We start from the raw sequence: 20,054 nt of genomic DNA, 5'->3' as shown, positions 1-20,054 counted from the left end.
AACAAATGTTTTCAATTAACATATTTTCCTGACAAATGGAAAAATGCTAAGGTTGTTCCAATTTTAAAACCAGACAAAAATCCTGCAGAAGCTTCTAGCTATCGTCCAATCAGTTTGCTTTCCTCCATCAGTAAACTTTTTGAAAAGGTTATTTTGAACAGAATGATGGCCCACATCAACGAGAATTCAATTTTTGCCAATGAACAGTTCGGATTCCGCCATGGACATTCGACCACTCATCAACTTTTACGTGTAACAAATTTGATCCGTTCCAACAAATCTGAAGGCTACTCTACTGGTCTTGCTCTTCTAGACATAGAAAAAGCATTCGACAGTGTTTGGCATGAAGGTTTGATTGTAAAATTGAAAAATTTTAATTTTCCAACATACATTATTAGAATAATTCAAAGTTATCTGTCAAATCGTACACTTCAGGTTAATTATCAGAACTCCAGATCTGAAAGACTTCCTGTAAGAGCTGGTGTTCCCTAAGGCAGCATTTTGGGACCAATATTATACAATATTTTCACATCTGACTTACCTGAGTTACCTCAGGGATGTCAAAAATCTTTGTTTGCGGATGACACAGGCCTCTCCGCCAAAGGACGAAGCCTGCGTGTCATCTGTAGTCGATTGCAAAAAAGTTTGGATATTTTTTCTTCATACTTGCAAAAATGGAAGATTTCTCCTAATGCTTCCAAAACTCAACTAATAATGTTCCCACATAAACCAAAAGCTCTTTATTTGAAACCTTCAAGTAGACATGTTGTCACGATGAGAGGGGTTCCAATAAATTGGTCAGATGAAGTTAAGTATCTAGGACTCATGCTAGATAAGAATTTAACTTTCAAAAATCACATTGAGGGCATTCAAGCCAAATGTAACAAATATGTAAAATGTCTCTATCCCCTTATTAATAGAAAATCAAAACTTTGTCTTAAGAACAAGCTTTTGATATTCAAACAAATTTTCAGGCCAGCCATGTTGTATGCTGTACCAATATGGACTAGCTGTTGTAATACCAGGAAGAAAGCTCTGCAGAGAATTCAAAATAAAATTTTGAAAATGATTCTGAGGCTTCCTCCCTGGTATAGTACCAATGAGTTACATAGGATATCCAATGTTGAAACATTGGAACAAATGTCAAATAAAATAATCAATAATTTCAGGCAAAAATCGTTACAATCTTCTATTGCCACGATTAATGCGTTATATGTTTAGGTTAAGTTAGGTTAAGTATATTAAAAACTTTTTTTTTCTCTTATAAGCAGGTGAAATCAACTCACCTGTAAAAAATCTGAACTGCTACGGCAAATGAAATGTAATATGTTGTTAACAAAATGTTAATAAAATCTTAGATTTGTTTTACCAAATTAGGATGATAGTGTTGTCTAATAACACAGAACACCTAGATATAAGAAATAATGAATGTAATGTTTGGAATGATACTAATAAAGAAATTAATAAAAAAAAAAAAAAAAAAAAAAAAAAAAAAAAAAAAAAAAAAAAAAAAAAATCTCCAAAGGGGGTACATGAAATTTCCGAAATCGAAATTTTTTTTTCGATGCCAGATGTCTTAGAAATGCATGAAACGTCGAGATCTGGTGTTATTTGGAAAAATTTTTTTTTTTTGAAAAAATCGACCTTTTGGGACTTAGTAATTTTTTGAGTTGGGGGAGTGAATTGAATTTGAAATGAACGATTTGAATTCAATTGCTTAGAAATTCAAGGCAATAGTATTGAAACATATCCTATATCATTGTTGGCCACTGAAAGCATATTATATGTGATATTTCATTAGGGTGGTCCTTTTTGTTAAAAAAAAATAAAAGTTAGAATTTTAATTGAATATTGAAGACAATAGTATTGGAACATCTCTCACATTATCGTAAGCCATTTTCTACATTTAATATGTGGTATTTTATTAGGGTGGTTCACTTATTTTCCATTAGGGTGGGCCTTTCTGTCGAAAAATCATAATTTGAATGGGATATTAAAAACAATAGTATTTTATCACCTCTCTCATCATCGTAGGGCATTTCCTTCATTACATTCGTGATATTTTATTAGGGTGGCTCACTTATATTCCATTACGGAGGTCCTTTAAAAAAAATTGAGAATTTGAATGGAATAGAAAATATAATAGTAATTAAACAACTCCTATGTCATCGTAGGCCACTGTAAACATATAATATGTGATATTTCATTGGGGCTATTGTCCTCAGTTTTGCATAAGGGTGATCATTTAATTTGTAAATTAAAAAAAAATATTCTCAACAGATCTAAAAAATCAACTTTGTTTGTATAGTTTTGAATCATGATTCTTCATTGGCATGCAACTCTTCGTTAAGATATTTTCATTAAGGTTTTCTTTTGAATAGTTAAAATAAAACGTTCCAATAACAATAATCAGTGAATTCAGTGAAGCACAACTCTAACTGCCATATTCAAAATACAGATAAAAAAGGAATGAAATAATTTTTGACGTATTCAAATTATGACAATAGCTTGATGGGCGACGATGAAGGGCAACAAAAGTGTTTAGTTTATATTTTCAAAAGAGATTCTCAGCCTTGGGCTCCTTCATTCCCGAACCAAAAGTACGTTGCCTTCTGCTTGCTATAGTACACGCGATTCGGTTGTGACAACGCACAATGGTCGGAAAAAAACGAAGTTTGGCCAAAACTAGTTTTATTGCCTTAATCGATGAAATATGTAGGGTAACTCGGTATTATACGCCCCACCCGGGCAATACGCCCCTCCTCAATATTTAACGAACCAGATTCAATATGAAATTGAAAATGACTGGGGATCCTTACAGTTCAAGAGACTGTCTCACTATGAAAAGTTGACAGTTCTAACGCGCAGCAAAACAGAGATAATGCAAAAAGTATCAAAAGTCGAATTTCGATGTAAATTTTCACGCAGTGGTTTTAAGCATTGTTTGAGTCAAATAGCACAACATCAAAGCAACCAATTGTAAAACGTTGACGGTTTAACTAATGATCGAATATCATTAGTTGGAATGAATAAAAATAGTGGAAATTCACTGAAATATTTATTTTCCAACAACTTCTCATCTCTGGGCAATATGCCCCATCACGGGCCTGATGATATGCCCCATTCTTGATGCCATCTATTCCCAAGCAAGCTCGTTAGCAGATTTTCAGCGTGCATAAGCAACTGACAGTCCTGGGGCATATAACCCCTGTGTTGTGGGGCATACTGTCCATTTGTCATGGGGCGTACTATCCGTTTGTTGTGGGGCATATTATACTGATACTGGGGCATATTGCCCAGGCTCTTTTTGAAATGCGAGATTCAGATGATTGTAAAAAAGATTTTATTTTCATTTACTTAAGTAGATGTTGCGGAAAAGCTCACATTTTTTAAACAACTGGTAAGGTAATAGTCCTATTGAAGTGGTTTTTCCATTAGAAATAGTGCTTTTGACAGAGATATATCCAGTTTTGCTTAAGGGGGGGCATATTATACCGAGATACCCTAATCTGAATATGATATTCGGCGTTTTTATTGTTTCAGAAGGGATTATTCACATATCACGTAATTTTTTTTTAAAGGTTTTTTTTATTAGAAATGCAATTAAATTTAGCTGAAAGCACAAATTTTGTTTGTATTTTAACGTGTTTGATCAAAATATGTATGAAGAGTGGTATTATATATATTATATCAACTTTGTATGAAAAATATCGTAAAAATGTATGAAAATATTGAGTTATTCAAATAGCTCTAACTTGCAAATCAGCAAATTTCTGCAAAAAAATTAAACGTTTTTTGTACGATCTAAGGATGCATTTTAAAATGCAATATTAGAAATTGCGGCGACATGACGCGACAAGAGTTGTTTTTCATGTTCAATATCATCAAAACTACTAAAGTGTAATATGGAACAGTATTGAAGCTTCAACCAAATATTTTTTTCCATCTTTATACTCGATAAAAGTGTTGAACCATAAGCTTTCAGATAGTGCGTAACTTTGGGAAAATATTGCATTCCTTAAATTTGAATTTTGTATTTTATTTTATTCTTCCATTTTTCAATTTTTTGACTGCAGTCAGTTTGACGTCATAAAAATCAAAGAAATTTAAATTTTAGTACAATTTCAATTAGGAATCATAATAATACAATACATGAGGTATGTTTTAAAATGATTAAAACTATAAAAATCTCAAAAAAGTGTTTTGGTAGTTTTGGCCGCTCCTTTATATGGAGCCCGACCATAGTGCAACGTAGGCAATTCCAGTTTTAACAATCAGTTCTCGTTTATTCTTCAAAGATGTAACAAAGTTCCTTATAGAAATTTCGTCGGAATTTCATATGGATTTTTTCGTTGGAGTTTTCAACGGAATTTTCTTTGGAGTTTCCTTTGGAATTTTAATCGGAATTTCCTTCGAAATTCCTTTTAAAGTTTTTTATTGGACTTTTCTACGAAATTTCCTTTGAAATTTTCTACGGAATTTTCATCAAAATTGGAAATTTATCCTGAATTTGCTTCGGAATATCCTGTGGAATTTTCGTCGGTATCATTAGAAGTGCCCTGTTCAATTTTCTGTGGTATTTCCTTCGAAATTTCCTATGAAGTGTCCTTCGGAATTTCATTCTGAACTTTTCATTGGAATTTTCTTCGGAGTTTCTTTTTGAGTTTCCTTTGAAATTTGCCTTGGAATTTTCTTTGGAGTTTCCTTCCGAATTTCTACTAGAGTTTGTTTCGGAATTTCCTGTGTAATTATCTTTGGAGCTTCCTTCAGAATTGTATTCGAAATATTATTTGAAATTTCTTTGCGAAGGAATTTACTTTGAAATTTTCTTTGGAGCTTTCTTCGGAATTTCATTTGGGATTTCTTTTGGACCTTCGAAATTTAGTGCGGAATATTCTTAGAAATTTCCTTTACAATTTTCTTTGGAATTTCTACAGAGTTTTCTTGAGAATTTCCTTACAAATTTGCTTTGGATATTCCATAGAAAATTCCTTAGTTATTTTCATCGAAATTTACTATGCCATTTGCTTCGGAATTTCTTCTGGAGTTTCTTTCGGAATTCCTTTTGGAGCTTCATGCTAAATTTGATTCGGAATTTCATTTGGAATTTCTTTTGAAGCTTTGAAATTATTTCGGAATTTTCTTCGGAAGTACCTCTACAATTTTCGTTTCCTCTGGAATTCCCTTCGGTATTTCCTTCGGAATTTTCTCTGGAATTTTCTCTGGAATTTCCTTCGGAATTTTCTCTGGAATTTCCTTCGGAATATCCTCTGGAATTTCCTTCTGAATTTCCTCTGGAATTTCCTTCGGAACTTCCTCTGGAATTTCATTCGGAATTTCCTTTGGAATTTCCTTCCGTATTTCCCCTAGAATTTTCTTCGAAATTATCTCTGAAATTTCCTTTGGAATTTCCTCTGGAATTTCTTTCGGGATTTTCTCGGGAATTTCCTTCCGAATTTTCTCTGGAATTTCCTTCAGAATTTTCTCTAGAATTTCCTCTGGAATTTCCTTCGGAATTTCCTTTAGAATTTCCTGCGAAATTTCCTCTGTGTTGCATTCCGAATGAAAGTCACTCAAAACTTTTCAAAAGGACCTTTCTAACAATGAGAGGCTTTCTAGAAAACTCTTTTGTTGTTAACTAAGTTACCTTTACATTTTTCGTCGAACATTACGCAAATATTATATAGTAGTCCACACCATAATCTTTCGGTCTGTAGATATTAAGGTTGAAATTTTTACAATGACACCATAATTAAGGAAAGTGAACGAGACTTTTGCGAGAAATCATAGTTTCAAACTATTCGAAAAATGAGGCACCCTATTGGAAAATGAGAGAAACTCCCTAATGAAATATGTTAACAGTGTCCAAATGGAACTAGAGGCGCATGAATTCAGAGGAATTTAAAGCCTCTCAAAACAAAAATGAAGACAATGGCCTACGATTATAAAAGAGGTGTTATAATACTATTGTGCTAAAAAACGGATCAAATTCAAAATTTCTTGATTTTTTTTTAATTTTCGGCAAACACCAATGGAAAAAAGTGAGCCACCCTAATAAAATATCACGAAAGTAATGAAGGAAATGCCCTACAATGATGAGAGAGGTGATAAAATACTATTGTTTTTAATATCCCATTCAAATTATGATTTTTCGACAGAAAGGCCCACCCTAATGGAAAATAAGTGAACCACCCTAATAAAATACCACAATTAGAATGTAGAAAATGGCTTACGATAATGTGAGAGATGTTCCAATACTATTGTCTTCAATATTCAATTAAAATTCTAACTTTTATTTTTTTTTTAACAAAAAGGATCACCCTAATGGAAAGTAAATGAACCACCCTAATGAAATATCACATATAATATGCTTTCAGTGGCCAACAATGATATAGGATATGTTTCAATACTATTGCCTTGAATTCCTAAGCAATTGAATTCAAATCGTTCATTTCAAATTCAATTCACTCCCCCAACTCAAAAAAGTCCCAAAAGGTCGATTTTTTCAAAAAAAAAAAAAAAAATTTCCAAATAACACCAGATCTCGACGTTTCATGCATTTCTAAGACATCTGGCATCGAAAAAAAAATTTCGATTTCGGAAATTTCATGTACCCCCCCCTTTGGAGATTTTTCATGGGTCAAAAAAGCCAAACTTTGACCGCTTTGGGGGTCCACTTAATGAAGTCCGATTGAGCTCAAATTTTGCATGGGGACTTTTTTCGAGGAGACAAAACTTTTGAGCACTACCTTTTTTTGAAATTCGAAAAATCGATTTTCATTGGCACCCTATTGTTCATGTACCATACTTGGGTTGTCATTTTTGAACCGTGGGTAAATTTTCGATGGATTTCTAGAAAATGTTGTTCTTATTCATCTCAATCTTTAGCGGATTACTTGAAAAATCCTTGATGATGACAGTATTCCGACCCGATGATATCGTAACGGAATCATTGTAAAATCTTTGAACTTTCGAAGATCTCGTTCGAAGAATTACTAGAGTGATATCAGATAATATCTTTCATTAATTGTTGGTATGATTGTTGGCAGTTTCATGGTGAATTCATTTGTCCATTCTTCTAGGGATTATCGAATTCTGTATAAAAGCCTATAATCGATACTCGTGGTGTAATATAAGTAATATATTTTTGACGGATTCCTGGCGAGATTTTGATGAATTATTTGTGAGATCATTGGCGATATTATCTGTGAGATCATACGATAATTTCTGCCTTTGAGTGTAGCTTGTCAAATCTAGATGGATTCTAGATGCATTCCGTGGCAGATTTAAGATGAGATTCCTGATGTTTTCACATACACATTTTCATACGATTCTTGCTTAGATTCATGATGAACTCATTTCAAGAGTTTTATAGAATTTTAGGTACATTCGTTACCCCTGAATACAGTTGATTCTACATATCTTGATATCTAAGGTACCATCGAGATAGGGAGAGATCGAGACAAAGAACAAATCTCGCATAACTTCTGATCTCGCCCTAAAACCCATTGGTAACCATGTGTGTAGCTCGTTGTTTCTGAGCATTTGAATGGATTTTCATGCTATTTAACAACGCTATGGGTAAGAAAGGATTATTATCTACCTGCCCGTGATGTTGGTTTGGATGCTTATTATTTCTTTTGTTCAGAAACAACAAGCTACACACGTGGCTACCAATGGCTTTTAGGGCGTTATCTCAGAGTATGCGAGAAATATTCAATGAATACTAAATTGAAAATCATCCGTTACCACGAAAATCGAAAACAAATAGACGTAATTTCGTCTTCGCAAATTGATTTGAATCTCTAAAATCTAGTTCAGTAACCTTTGATAATGGGCATATCGACATACAGAGTAGAGATGAGCAAAATTGTCGAAATTTAGAAGCGAAATCGTACGTGACATCGAGATGTGGAGACTCGACTGTATATTTCTTTTGGAATAGGTTCTTTTCTAAGTGTTTTCTGTATTCCACTCAGATTTTAAAAGAAATCTCGATAAATTTCTTTTGCACACACTCAATTTCGGTCATCTACCCTGGTAAACGGATTCGCCGAGAACCCAACAGCTGAGTTCTCGGTAATTATTTGCCGAATCTCGATAAAAAATTTAGATTACCGAAATCTCGATAAAATAAGTACCGTAAAATGGGATGAAGTTGATCACTTTCGAGCGATTCTGTTCTATAACTCCTAGTAGAATTCATGTATTATTATCCAAATATTTTTAAAACATGTACTGGTTGGATATCTATCGAATTATACAAACGAAATTTTGACGAAATGTTCACTTAATTACCAAATCATTTATTTTAAATCAAAAAGTGAAGTTTTTGATTCCGGGGTGAAGTTGATCAATTATTGCGATAAGTTTCCTGAAATAAAGAGATATGCTATTCACTAAATTTGGGGTCACTAAATCTGGAACAAGTCCCAAAAATATTACAACTTAATGATATATCGATTAATTTTGAATTTTAATGTTGGAAATTTCAGAACACACCACATTAAACGCCTAAAGGTATGCAATTTTCCTTGAAATTAGCAACTCGCGCACAAAAAATACATTTTCACTCAGAAAATGATTGTTTATTTACAATGCAAATTTAAAATTGTATTAACAGAACATATCTGCAATGTAAGAAATAGTTTATTTAAATGGTGTCTTTATATAGCCTTGTCAATAGCCGATTGTTTTGAGAAGAACCCTTCAACAGTTCATCAAACATTTCATAAAAAATCTGTTTTTCCAATCTGTTTTTCTGTTCTTGAATGTCAAACCGAACTTAGGAACATCAACAGCAGCCATCAGGTAATACGACGTCACAAAAATTGTGCTCATTGAAATCAAATCTCGCATACTCTGAGATAACGCCCTAATAGCCATTGGTAGCCACGTGTGTAGCTCGTTGTTTCTGAGCAAATGAAAGAATAAGCATCCAAACCAACATCACGGGCTGGTAGATAATGATCCTTTCTTCCCCATAGCGTTGTTAAATAACATGAAAATCCATTCAAATGCTCAGAAACAACGAGCTACACACATAGTTACCAATGGCTTTTAGGGCGAGATCAGAAGTTATGCGAGAAATCATAGCTCTATTGACAGTTTATACATGTGGGTACATGAATGATCAACTTCTCCCCACTGATCAACTACACCCCGAATTACGGTACCGAATTCTCAGCTGTTGGGCTCTCGGCGATTCGTTTTGCTGAGGTCGGTGAAATAATTTAAATGGGTATTGATGGCTTACTTTAATGCCATGGTAGACTCCAGAAGAAACCATTTGATTCTTGAAAGATCATCTGTGCTTTCAACAATAGTGGAACTTACATGAGACGATAGTCCAAACACATTAGAAAACACTGACTTAGACGAATAACTTTGACCAGAACTGTTAGCAGTGGTTGTTAAAGAAATCACTGGTAAAGGTATCATCAAATGTACGTATTCCAAAAAAAAGTACTGGGAAACTTACTGTTGCTATTTAAGACGAAATGCTCACGCCTTTGGAGAAATAAAATAAAAAAATACTGCCTGAAGGAATTACTTTCCTAATTTATAGGAAAGGAATAAATTTAACCATGTAGATTTTTAGGTATCACTAAAGAAATTATTGCAAGCTTGGTAAACTTCTAAAAGATTTCCATGCAAATTATTGGTAAGTTCCTTTTGGTAATCAAAAAAGGACTTCTGTTGGAAATCGTAGGAGAATCTATCTGGCAATTTCTCCAAGATTTCCCTGAATTTCAATCAAGGATTACTCCAACAAACTTTTACACAGATTCATTAAATATTTATTCCATACTTATAAACCGTCCATTTAATGTTTATTAAATACAGCAGCAATTATTCCAGTAACATTGGTAGATGAATAACACTTTATTCAGCTAAAATGAGCTAAATAAGCTGTTATTCAACTACCAATGTTACTTGATCAATTCCTCCAATTAATCCATCCTATGTAAATTCCTCCAGGGTTTTTTAGGTTTTTTCCTCAATAGTACGGCTCAATCTGCCTGGTGCATGTAATCCTAGTCATACAATAATGAGTGTAGATGTACTTTGGTCTTTTTTTCCTCAGAAATAACCCAGGAATGGTCACTGGAGAAATCTGTATGGCGAAACAGTTGAGTTGTATTAAAAATGGGTGTTTCGCAAATATGACCTTTCTCACACAACAATAAGTAAATGATTCATTGTTGTATGACATAGGTTTTTTTTGGCCACTGAAATAATCCTAAAACTGTCACTGGGTCAAGTCGGATAAAAAGGGCTATTTTTTGTGACATGCAATGACAATTAATTTAATATACATAAATCATAAAGATCTGATATTCAACATAATAAATGAAGAGGCTTGCACCATTTAGAATGTATCAGATCTGACCCAGTGACTCATCGGAATAACTTCGACTAAAGGAGCATTCCCGAGATCCTTTGGTCACTTTTAGACACAAGATAGGTGTGTACGAGTATACTGACAAAAAATAGTTGAAATTCGTGAACTGAGAGTTTTAGAATTTTTTCTTTGACTCAGGCCTATACGGGTTACGGCAGATTGAATTATTCCGATTGGCCACCTTACTGGGCCCCAGGTTCGGTTCCGCATGGACCATAGAACACCGAATCAACCGACTAAGGAAAGTTAAGCATTACGTGAGCTAATCGCATAGGACCGGGAAACCTGCCTATTTGTCTGCACCGGTCGATAGTCAAAGTCTGGGACGCCAAATTAGTTTTTTAGTTTTTTAACACTCAGAAAAATCAGTTCATATGAAGCTATCAAACTGGCTTTATTGATAGGCGCTAAACAATTGAAGTTAAAATAATGTCCATTAAGAAAAGATCTCGGACCGTCCGACCGAGGAATTTAATACAGACAACTTCGACACCTTCAGCATGGCTTTACTTTATAGTCGCGTTGTGAACGATATCACTAGGCAAAAAAGGCTCCTAATCAAACATATGCATATCGTAATATTACGCCACTAACTAAAGAGTGAACAGTTTTAGCAGATGATTTATTTTCACATTCCTTAGTAGACAATCCAAGTCTATCGCGCCGATGTCTATTGCAATCAACACCTTCTATGGTAACTGTTAGAAGCATCATCTATCGAAATGGCATTGCATTACGTTCCGTATCGGAGCAAAATTGGTGATATTCCAATGTCCCCATATTTCTGCATACACGGTCGTGCAAAAGTTTCGATATACTTTGATGTCCAATTTAATTTTTTTGTTGTATTTAAAAATAAAGAATGATTTTTATTTGTTTAAATAATTTATGTATGCAAAATTCTCATGAAACTTAGCAGACCACACTTTGAAATTCAGGCACATTAGAACGTTAACTATTAAGATTTTAGACAACGTTTTTTGAATAATTGAAGGTAAATAAAGAATTGCATCAATTGAAAATTTTGCAACTTTTCGCGTGAGATACGGCAAACATTTTTGTTGAAAAAAATACAATAAAAATAAAACCAACTCACTCTTCCAATCTGTCGCCCAGATCCTCCGATTTGTCTTCCTTAAGGCACTTGGTGAGATCGTCTTTGCTGAGTCCTCGGCGGCATCCTTTGAAGAACAGCGGCAAAAGCCAGCCGTACAGCAGCTGCGACAAGAAGAATGCCCCCTTGCGGGGATTCTTCTTTTCCGGCTTCCGCGAGCTATCCATTCAGAACGCGGATAACATACACCAAACCGGAACGGCGGATTCCTCTTTTTTCGGTGGGATTTTATCACTATTTTTGGCCGTTGGCGCGAATTAACAAATAGTCACTGAGCGGATAAATTTTACCACCGCTTTTGATTGAACTTTTTTCCATTGATCATCATTCGGAAGTTCACGATTGTTCTTTTGTCACAAACACATTTTATACCGCTGCAATTACGAGTTTTACTTTATTAGTACACGAGCCTTGTCGCTCCAGTTCTTCAGTTTGACATTGAAAAATTCAATCGGTAGCCGCCGTTGATAACCTCTGCCGACATCATAAAATGCCATTTTTTGCCAAATGTATTCAATGTCAAGTTTCAGACAACATTGTAGACAACTATAAGCTGTTCGACCCATTAAATATATGATTAGCAAGCGACTGCTGAATTTTGGCAGTAAAAATCATCATTCATAGGGTGCGCTGGTCAGTTTTGTGATAACGATGATCCACACGTTTCCTGCATCTGTTTCACGCCAGAATAATTCGCAACGCCACAGGCCAACGCAAACAGTGTTATCATAAACTCGACGGCCTTGAAGCTGATAGAATTGTTTTACTTATACCTTGCTGGCTACACTGATGATTTATTAAAAGAAAAACTTTTATACGTGCGTGATGAGCTCCATGTATATTTTTATGTTATAATTCATCTAATATTGAGTATGGTAGACTTAAGTCATTATTATGGTTCAAATACTTTATATGAACCTAACAAATTAAAGTTTAATTTCAGTTAAAATTCATAAACCCATATTAGTACTTCAGAATTGCTATATAGATTGGTTTGCATTGAGATGAAAATAACACGTTGTACCGCTAAATATTTTTGATATGAATGACGAAATGCTCCTTGTTTTAGATGCCATGAACTCGTTGTTTGCATCACTCAGGTCAACTGCTTCACACACAATGTCACTAGATCTTCAAAAGTTCCAAATCACAGAATGGCTGACGTAAGACTGATAGCCTGTTTCGGAATATTTGTTCTTTGCCTGATGGTGGGAAGGTCTTTGCTTATCAGTTGAGCGGCTGTAAAACAAATTGAGACACTGATACGAGAGCCAATAATATATTACACATAAAGGATGCACTGTTCTAAAGTGGGATATGCAAATAGAAAGGGTAGAGGTAACAAACTTCGACCCCCGAAAATCTGCACCAAATTTGTACGAAGGTTCAACTTAGAGCATAAGTGAGTAATAGTACCTAATCCTTTATGCATATAGTACCCGTTTGATTTATCGTTATAGAAGGAGCTCTTACTGTTCTTTCTAAAATTTTCAGAATTATTAGCTGAGAGATTTTTTTCAACAATAGAACAGTTTTGCATTGTTATATCGTTTCACAAGCACAAAATTACTCTTTGACCTGGGAAGTCGCAAAAATTTCCAACGCGAAAAGATCATCCACCGAACCTGAAATCGAACCCGTTGACCACTGCATGGTCTTGCTACGGCTTTTAGGGTCTCTACTTCATTCTACATTATTCTGGAGCTACATCTTGGAATTTACAAGAGGATTTCTCTAGAGATTATCCCTAAAAGTATTTAGACAAATCTCGAGAAAATTCGTAGAAACTATTGAATTTGTTTGTTTTTTTTTCCGAATCTCTCCAAGAAACTATCCTAGAGCGATTTCCTAAACAATTCATTTAGAAAAGGGATCATAATCCTGAAAAAAAATGCTCGAAATTCAGTCTCCAATGGGACAAAGCTTGCTTCTCAGCTTAGTGTTTTGAACACAGTCACAGTCATCAACGGCAAGCTTTCTTTGCCAAAGTTGTCATTTTGGTATTCAAATATTGTGTGACGTAGGGGGATTAGGGGCATAATGGACACACAAAGCAAATACTCATTTAAAGACCATGAATTGGCAATATTTTCCAGTTACCCTCGGCTGGTTTCCAAGTTCGTAATCAGTACGACGTGCTGCATTCACTCATGGTGAGAAACATCATATCAAATGTCAGAAAAACGAGATTGAAAATTTGGTCGAAAACAAGGCTGGTAAATAGGTATCGAGGAAAAAGGAACACTTCCGTCGAATTTAGTTAAATCTTTATTATTACTGGGTGTTAAACGTTCTGATAACTAAAATGTATCTCCCTCTATTACATTAGGAAGAAAATACTTCTCTAGGTTAGTTACGTTGCTCAAAAACTGAGTTCTTCTTCCACCTTGCTTATAAACCAATTTGAAGCTGAGAGAAAAAATAAATTCAAATTTCAGAGGATAATTTAAGCAAACCATAAACTTTTATACAGTTAAACAGGTCATATAAAATACATAATTCATACAGTGTATAACATTTTAATGAAATATGCATATTCTCAGAGAAAAAGGGGGTGTTCATTTCGCCCGTGTGTTCATTATGCCGCTAATCCCCCTACCTGGTAATTTATGTCAAAGGAATTCATGGAAATTTCTATTGCGTAAAGATTCTAAACCATCCGGGAGTTGGAGAGAGGTACCTTCACCGCTTCGTAGTCGCGGATTTTACATCGAGGCTAAAAAGAACTCTGGATGTTTCCATAGTTCTCTAATAGCGCTTCTCTTTGAATCCTTGAAGTTTCAACAGTGATTCACTCAAAAATCAAGGACTTCACAATGAGTACGTTGCGAAAGTCCTTTGGAAATTTGTACAGTAAGGACCCGATTTTGTCAGCCCCCCGATGAGTTTTAGGCTGACAAAATGGGGAACCTGACAAAATCGGGTCAGTTTATTTTGTTCCTGTTTTTCAAATTTTGACGTGTTACATGGTTACATGGACTGTTAAGAGGGCGATGGACATGGACGTAGCCAGTTTTTTGTATCAGGGGCTCCCCCTCCCTTATATTGGTAATATCGATTTTTAACACTTAATAAAACGCATTGTCATTGCCCCTCTGGATATGCCCATGCGTGCATGATATCAAACATCATCATCAATTTGGATATCTTCTTCTTCTTTCTGGCGTTACGTCCCAACTGGGACAAAGCCTGCTTCTCAGATTAGTATTCTTATGAGCACTTCCACAGTTATTAACTGAGAGCTTTCTTTGCCATTTGACCATTTTTTGCATGCGTATATCGTGTGGCAGGTACGAAGATACTCTATGCCCTGGGAATCGAGAAAATTTCCTTTTACGAAAAGATCCTCGACCAGCGGGATTCGAACCCACGACCCTCAGCATGGTCATGCTGAATAGCTGCGCGTTTACCGCTAGGGCTATCTGGATATAAACGTGGTAAAACATGACCATAACAATTTTTTGACAAATTCAAAATAGGCTGACAAAATCGGGTCAAAAAGCTGACAAAATCGGGGGTAGACAAAATCGGGGGCAGACAAAATCGGGGGCTGACAAAATCGGGTCAGTACTGTAGTTACTTTTGAGCTTTATGAATTTCCCAGCAATTCCACAAGGAAATCCTCCACTGTATGATTGCTTCACAAATTTCACCTGCATTTTTGGGATACATTCTGACGTTTCTCCTAAGGTATCTCCAATATTATTAATTTTCTACCAAATATTTCAGAAATTCCCTAAGAGGCTGGTATTAGGTCTCTTTTTGAAGATTTGGTCAATATTTCAATCACACTAAACACACTACGGTGAATTTCACCGTAATCTCAACAGCTGAACAGTTCGGTGAAATAAAACACCGTATTTCGTCGGAATTTAACGGATTACGGTGATTTTTTACCGAATACTGTAAAAATTTACCGTACTCCTTTAATTTATTTCACCGAACTGTTCAGCTGCTGAGATTTCACAGGAATCCGTAAAATAATTTAAGTGTGATGTTTCTATTTTTAATTGTAGGTCTCTAAAGCCTCTTTTTCTTAAAGCCTAGTCTCTGAAGTTACTTGTTCCTTATACTGGTTGCAGTAAATCCTGGTGTAAAGTTCTAGAGGCTCTAGAGAAACGTTTTTTTCTCCAGAGCTCTCTTCTGGAATATTTTCAGAGACTCCTTTAAGCATACAGAAATTTCTATACAGATTCCCCACCAATTCTCCCAGGAATGTGTTGATACTTTTTCTAGGGGATGTTTAGAGGAATTTATCTAAACTAGGGAATTCAGCGCTGCTTCTTGAAGTAATTTCCTTAGGGATTACTCTAAAAAAAATCGACTCACTATCCTAGGCAGGGTAGACAATTGTCGCCTTCAAATGGGAAAAATCGGCGATGAAACTATCTTCGTTCGAAACCACTGAGCCGACTAAAAATATTAATCGTGTCTTCGACAGAAAATGAGCATTTTTTGAAACAAAAAAAGTGCTTTGTGAAGGCCCAAACTGTCCGATTCAGTTTTCGCACGCTCGGAGTGTTTTTTTTTCGGTTCGCTTCGTTCGCTTGGGTAGTGCTTTGCAAAGGCCCAAGCTGTCCGATTCGCGTGCCATTGGAGTGATTTTGTATCCCTGCTTAAGCGTGTTGTCGCTGAGATTGTGACTGTTCAGTCGAGGATGGAATACCAACTGGTGAGCTCGTTTCATGCTTGCAATAACACATTTGTACCATAACATGTATGTTTTTATGTATTTTTTTAACAATGGATGGTTCGACACTTAAAGTGTTGACATAAGCGGTTATTCATGTTTTGTAAAATTTCGAGATTCAAACCTTTGAATCAGGGTTGGGAAAAATCTGAAATTCACTCTACAGTAGCCAAACAAAGCCAATCACAGTCAGCGACAGTTAACGGAGCCAGTGAAACTCACGCCCATCGCCTTGAAAATAGCAAAACACCCGTTGCTAAGGGCAACCCAAAATTACTGTAGAAAAATGTTCTATTTCCCGCTGCATTTCCCGCATTTAGAGCCTTCAATGACACTAATGATTTAGAGAAATTCATGTACCCAACGTAGGCTACTTGATGAGATTCACGTTTTTGAACTACTGTACTGGGAGAGCCAAGTGATTTTCGCGAAATTCAAGCCTACTACCAAAGACAAATTAAAGACCTCCATGTCCCTTGCAGTAGCCCAAAATTGTATGGCTCATAAGGTAATCTAGAATGCCGTGAAAAGTGTACTGCGATCTGTCAAACTTGGGTACCTTTTGCACTACTGAGGGACCAAATGCAGTACTAGAAGTGGTACCCAATCTGAGCCCGAGTGGGACGGACCTGGTTCTATGTTTAAGAAGTCGACGTATTGATAGATAACTTTTTAAACAGAGGTATTATGAATCGCATCACTTACCAAGGTGAATCCTGATCATGTAGTTTTTAAACCCTCCCACCAGTGTCTGCATATTTCAATATACAGTCAACAACGCCGATTCTCAGTAGGATCCGACATCGTTGAATTCTTCTGTGTGTGAATGTTTTTTTTGACAATACATGCACGAATCTGATGGAACGTGCATTCAGTTTTCCAATTACTATTTCTGCACTGATTCTCATCCACCTATTGACATTCGGTGGCAGCAAATTCAATTTCGTTAGTGAAACAAATCATTTCCGTCAGAATACCCCACAAAAACATCCGCAAATTGCAAAAGTTGTGTTTTTTTTATTAAAAGACAATCATGATTCATCAACTGGAGGCATCACATTGCCGTTTTCTTGCACCAGTAATATAAAATTCATTTGTATTTTTTTTATATTTAATTTTCAATTTCAGTGCCTCTAGGTGAAATTGAATTTTGAAATGACACCAATAGTGGGTGAAACTAAATGTGTGCGTGTGCTGCACCCACTCTCTTTCTCGTCGCATTCGCACTCGAAGTCAGATTGGCTTCATGCCAGCGGAGTTTGCTTTTGTTCGTTTTCGCACTGATCGGGTATCATTCGGCTGAATTTTTACGACACTGCCTCCCACTAACAAAACTCCTTTCCGTGACAATCATGAAGATGCAGAGGTATACTCGGTCTTTAGTAACAATGGATGTCACACTAACATTCCTTCCCTTCCCCGATGACCGTGGGGATGTGGCCGGCGCCGTTATTGACATTACTAATTTCAGAGTCCTCGAAAATGTACATTGATTATGGTATGCTACTCCCAATCTTCATCTGTTGGTTCCCTGTGCATTTTCGATTATTCTGGTCAATCACGGAGTAGCAACTACGAGTAATGTAGTAATTCCATCAATTAAAAAAGAAACAAATAGATACATCCTTAAAGGAATGTCTGATCAGATTATCTGAAAAATCCTTATTAAAAATTTCATCTTCTAGTTCTTGTTTAATTTGATTTTGTTTTTATTTTCTGTTTGGTCTTTTTGTCTTTGTTGTAAGGTAGTCTTTGGGTTCATTCATATGTCTTTGATTTTATTCTCGTGGTGCGATTTCTGTGGATTTAAAATCAAACTCTGTCCGCCTATTGCAGAACACGGTAGAGAATCCCCCCGAATGCATTTTTCCAACAAATGCGAATAACAAACGACACAGAGTAATTACGTATGCAACCGGCGGCGGCGTTGTGCGTAGATTCTTCAGACTCTAAACATTCCCGTCTTGCTTCTTCTCCCATTACATAACACGCCGGTACCGCATGTTTGGCGTTAACGAACCGAGATGCATCCAAGTCACCACCCCGAAGAAGACACACCAAAGCTCGGTCAATGGAACATGCCGTCCGAGAAGTACCCACTTGTTGCCTCGTAGATAGTACACAGATCCGCATAAGGAAGACGAAGTCGAATAATCCAAGAGTGAGGACAACGAATTCTGCTTCCCCTCGGTATTCGTTACCTTCTCGAGAAAAAGGCGAGGAACATTTTTTTCCTCAACCTTGAAAACGAGCACGTTTGAATCTCCAATCATTCACTAGAACGAAATTGGAATGGTCTTTGGACTTGAATCTATGGCCCTCTGTGTAGCAGCGGTTCGAACAGCATTAATAGATTGAATTCGTCAATGCCACGCATTCCTCTTCTCTATCACTATCAGTGAACACTTGACGGGTCGTCTCTCTGAACCATTCTTACTTCATCCGTATTCAAATGATTCATCGTTTCATCTTCCATGCACGAATTACACCTTTTCACTTTCACTACTCGGTAGAATAGATAATAACGATGAGTTCGCGAAATTCCCTGCTAAAAATCAATCCGTAGATTTCCAATAAATAGGTCAACCGGCGCGGCGCCTGGCGGTCGGTCGATCACACTACAAGCTAGAATATCGCGGCAGAAGTAGTGGCGCGTTTGCAGTTGTTCGCGGTCGGACTGAGACTGAAGTCTTGGTCTTTACTTGCGGTATTTTACACACCCATCCATAGCAAAATTGAAAATAGCATGCGGCATGGGATGTGTTGCTCTTGGGATCGTATTTCTCGGCGTCGATGTATGGCACGCAATACACACTGCACCGCTAACCGTGGGTAGTAGAAACGTTTTGTTTGGTGTGCGAAAGCCGGCTAAAATAGTGGTGGGTTTGCTTACTTGGTACCGAGAGTTGTAGAAATATTGGTCATCTTTAAGATGGTTTTTGTAACTTGTGTGACAGGAGGATGTTACACGCAAAAACGCGATTTGTTGCGTGGTTTTAGAGGGTGTTTCACAAAGCTCCATGCGTGATTATGTTAATATACATCTGAAACTTTCGCATATTGTTGTAATTTTTAATAAAATTTATAACGTCGACAAAAATCTAGTATTCTTTTTTTCAAAAGATGTAAGGTAATAATTTACTTGGTATTTTTTTTTCTCAAAACTTCACGGATGCATCTCAAATTTTTAATATTAATTACTTAGGTTTAGATAAGGTTTGATACCCCTACAGAATCACTAACAATGAAATGTATGAATGACTGTAACAAAGACGAAATAAAGACCTCCATGTTCCTTGCAGTTGCCCACAGTTTTATGGCACATAAGGTAATAAAGCAAAATGTAGAACGCTGTGAGAAGTGTATTGCGATCTGTCAGACTTGGGTACCTTTAGCAGGACCAAATGCAGTACTAGAATGCATGGTACCCATTCTGAACCCGACTACTATGTCCCTATTGGTCTATGGTCTGTTATACTGTACAAATTCAAATAAAGAGAAATTATTATTTATAATTTCTGTTGTGCATAAATGTATACAGTCAGTGCAGTAAAATGTCAAATTTTTGAAAAAATAAAAAAAAATAAATGCTTATATCATCCTTCCACGCGAAATAATACAGCAAATATTGCTAACCGATTGTTATTTTGAAAAGGTCACCGGGAAAAACGTTTTACGATGGCTTAATCTATTAGGAAGGATGATATTAGCAATATTCAATTGTCTACCACGTTCTCAACGACATTGTTGTACAACATTAAAAGCACGTAGTGCATTGGTTTTAATAAAAAAAAATGCTCCATTTGAAACTTCTTAAAAAATCCAGGAAATTTTCCAAAAGAATA

General features: G+C 36.0%; 1 protein-coding gene across 3 annotated transcripts in view; it reads right to left on the bottom strand.

The window, feature by feature from the left end:
• LOC5567255 (probable multidrug resistance-associated protein lethal(2)03659) overlaps window positions 1-18,887 on the bottom strand; it is a 35,347-nt gene extending 16,460 nt beyond the window's left edge. For 2 of the 3 annotated variants that reach the window (XM_021851089.1, XM_021851092.1), the window contains exons 1-2: window positions 18,647-18,887; window positions 11,502-11,893 (exon numbers count right to left, since the gene is read on the bottom strand). In XM_021851089.1, the coding sequence (XP_021706781.1) occupies window positions 11,502-11,686 (185 nt within the window). In that variant the 5' untranslated portion in view covers window positions 11,687-11,893; window positions 18,647-18,887. Of the gene's footprint in view, window positions 1-11,501; window positions 11,912-18,646 lie in introns of all 3 variants that reach the window. The other variant, XM_021851090.1, reaches the window with a different exon arrangement.
• Window positions 18,888-20,054: the final 1,167 nt, after the last annotated feature.

This window comes from Aedes aegypti, chromosome 3, assembly GCF_002204515.2.
Source record: "Aedes aegypti strain LVP_AGWG chromosome 3, AaegL5.0 Primary Assembly, whole genome shotgun sequence".
In the NCBI taxonomy this organism is placed as follows: domain Eukaryota; kingdom Metazoa; phylum Arthropoda; class Insecta; order Diptera; family Culicidae; genus Aedes; species Aedes aegypti.
This window is presented reverse-complemented; position numbering and strand designations above follow the sequence as displayed.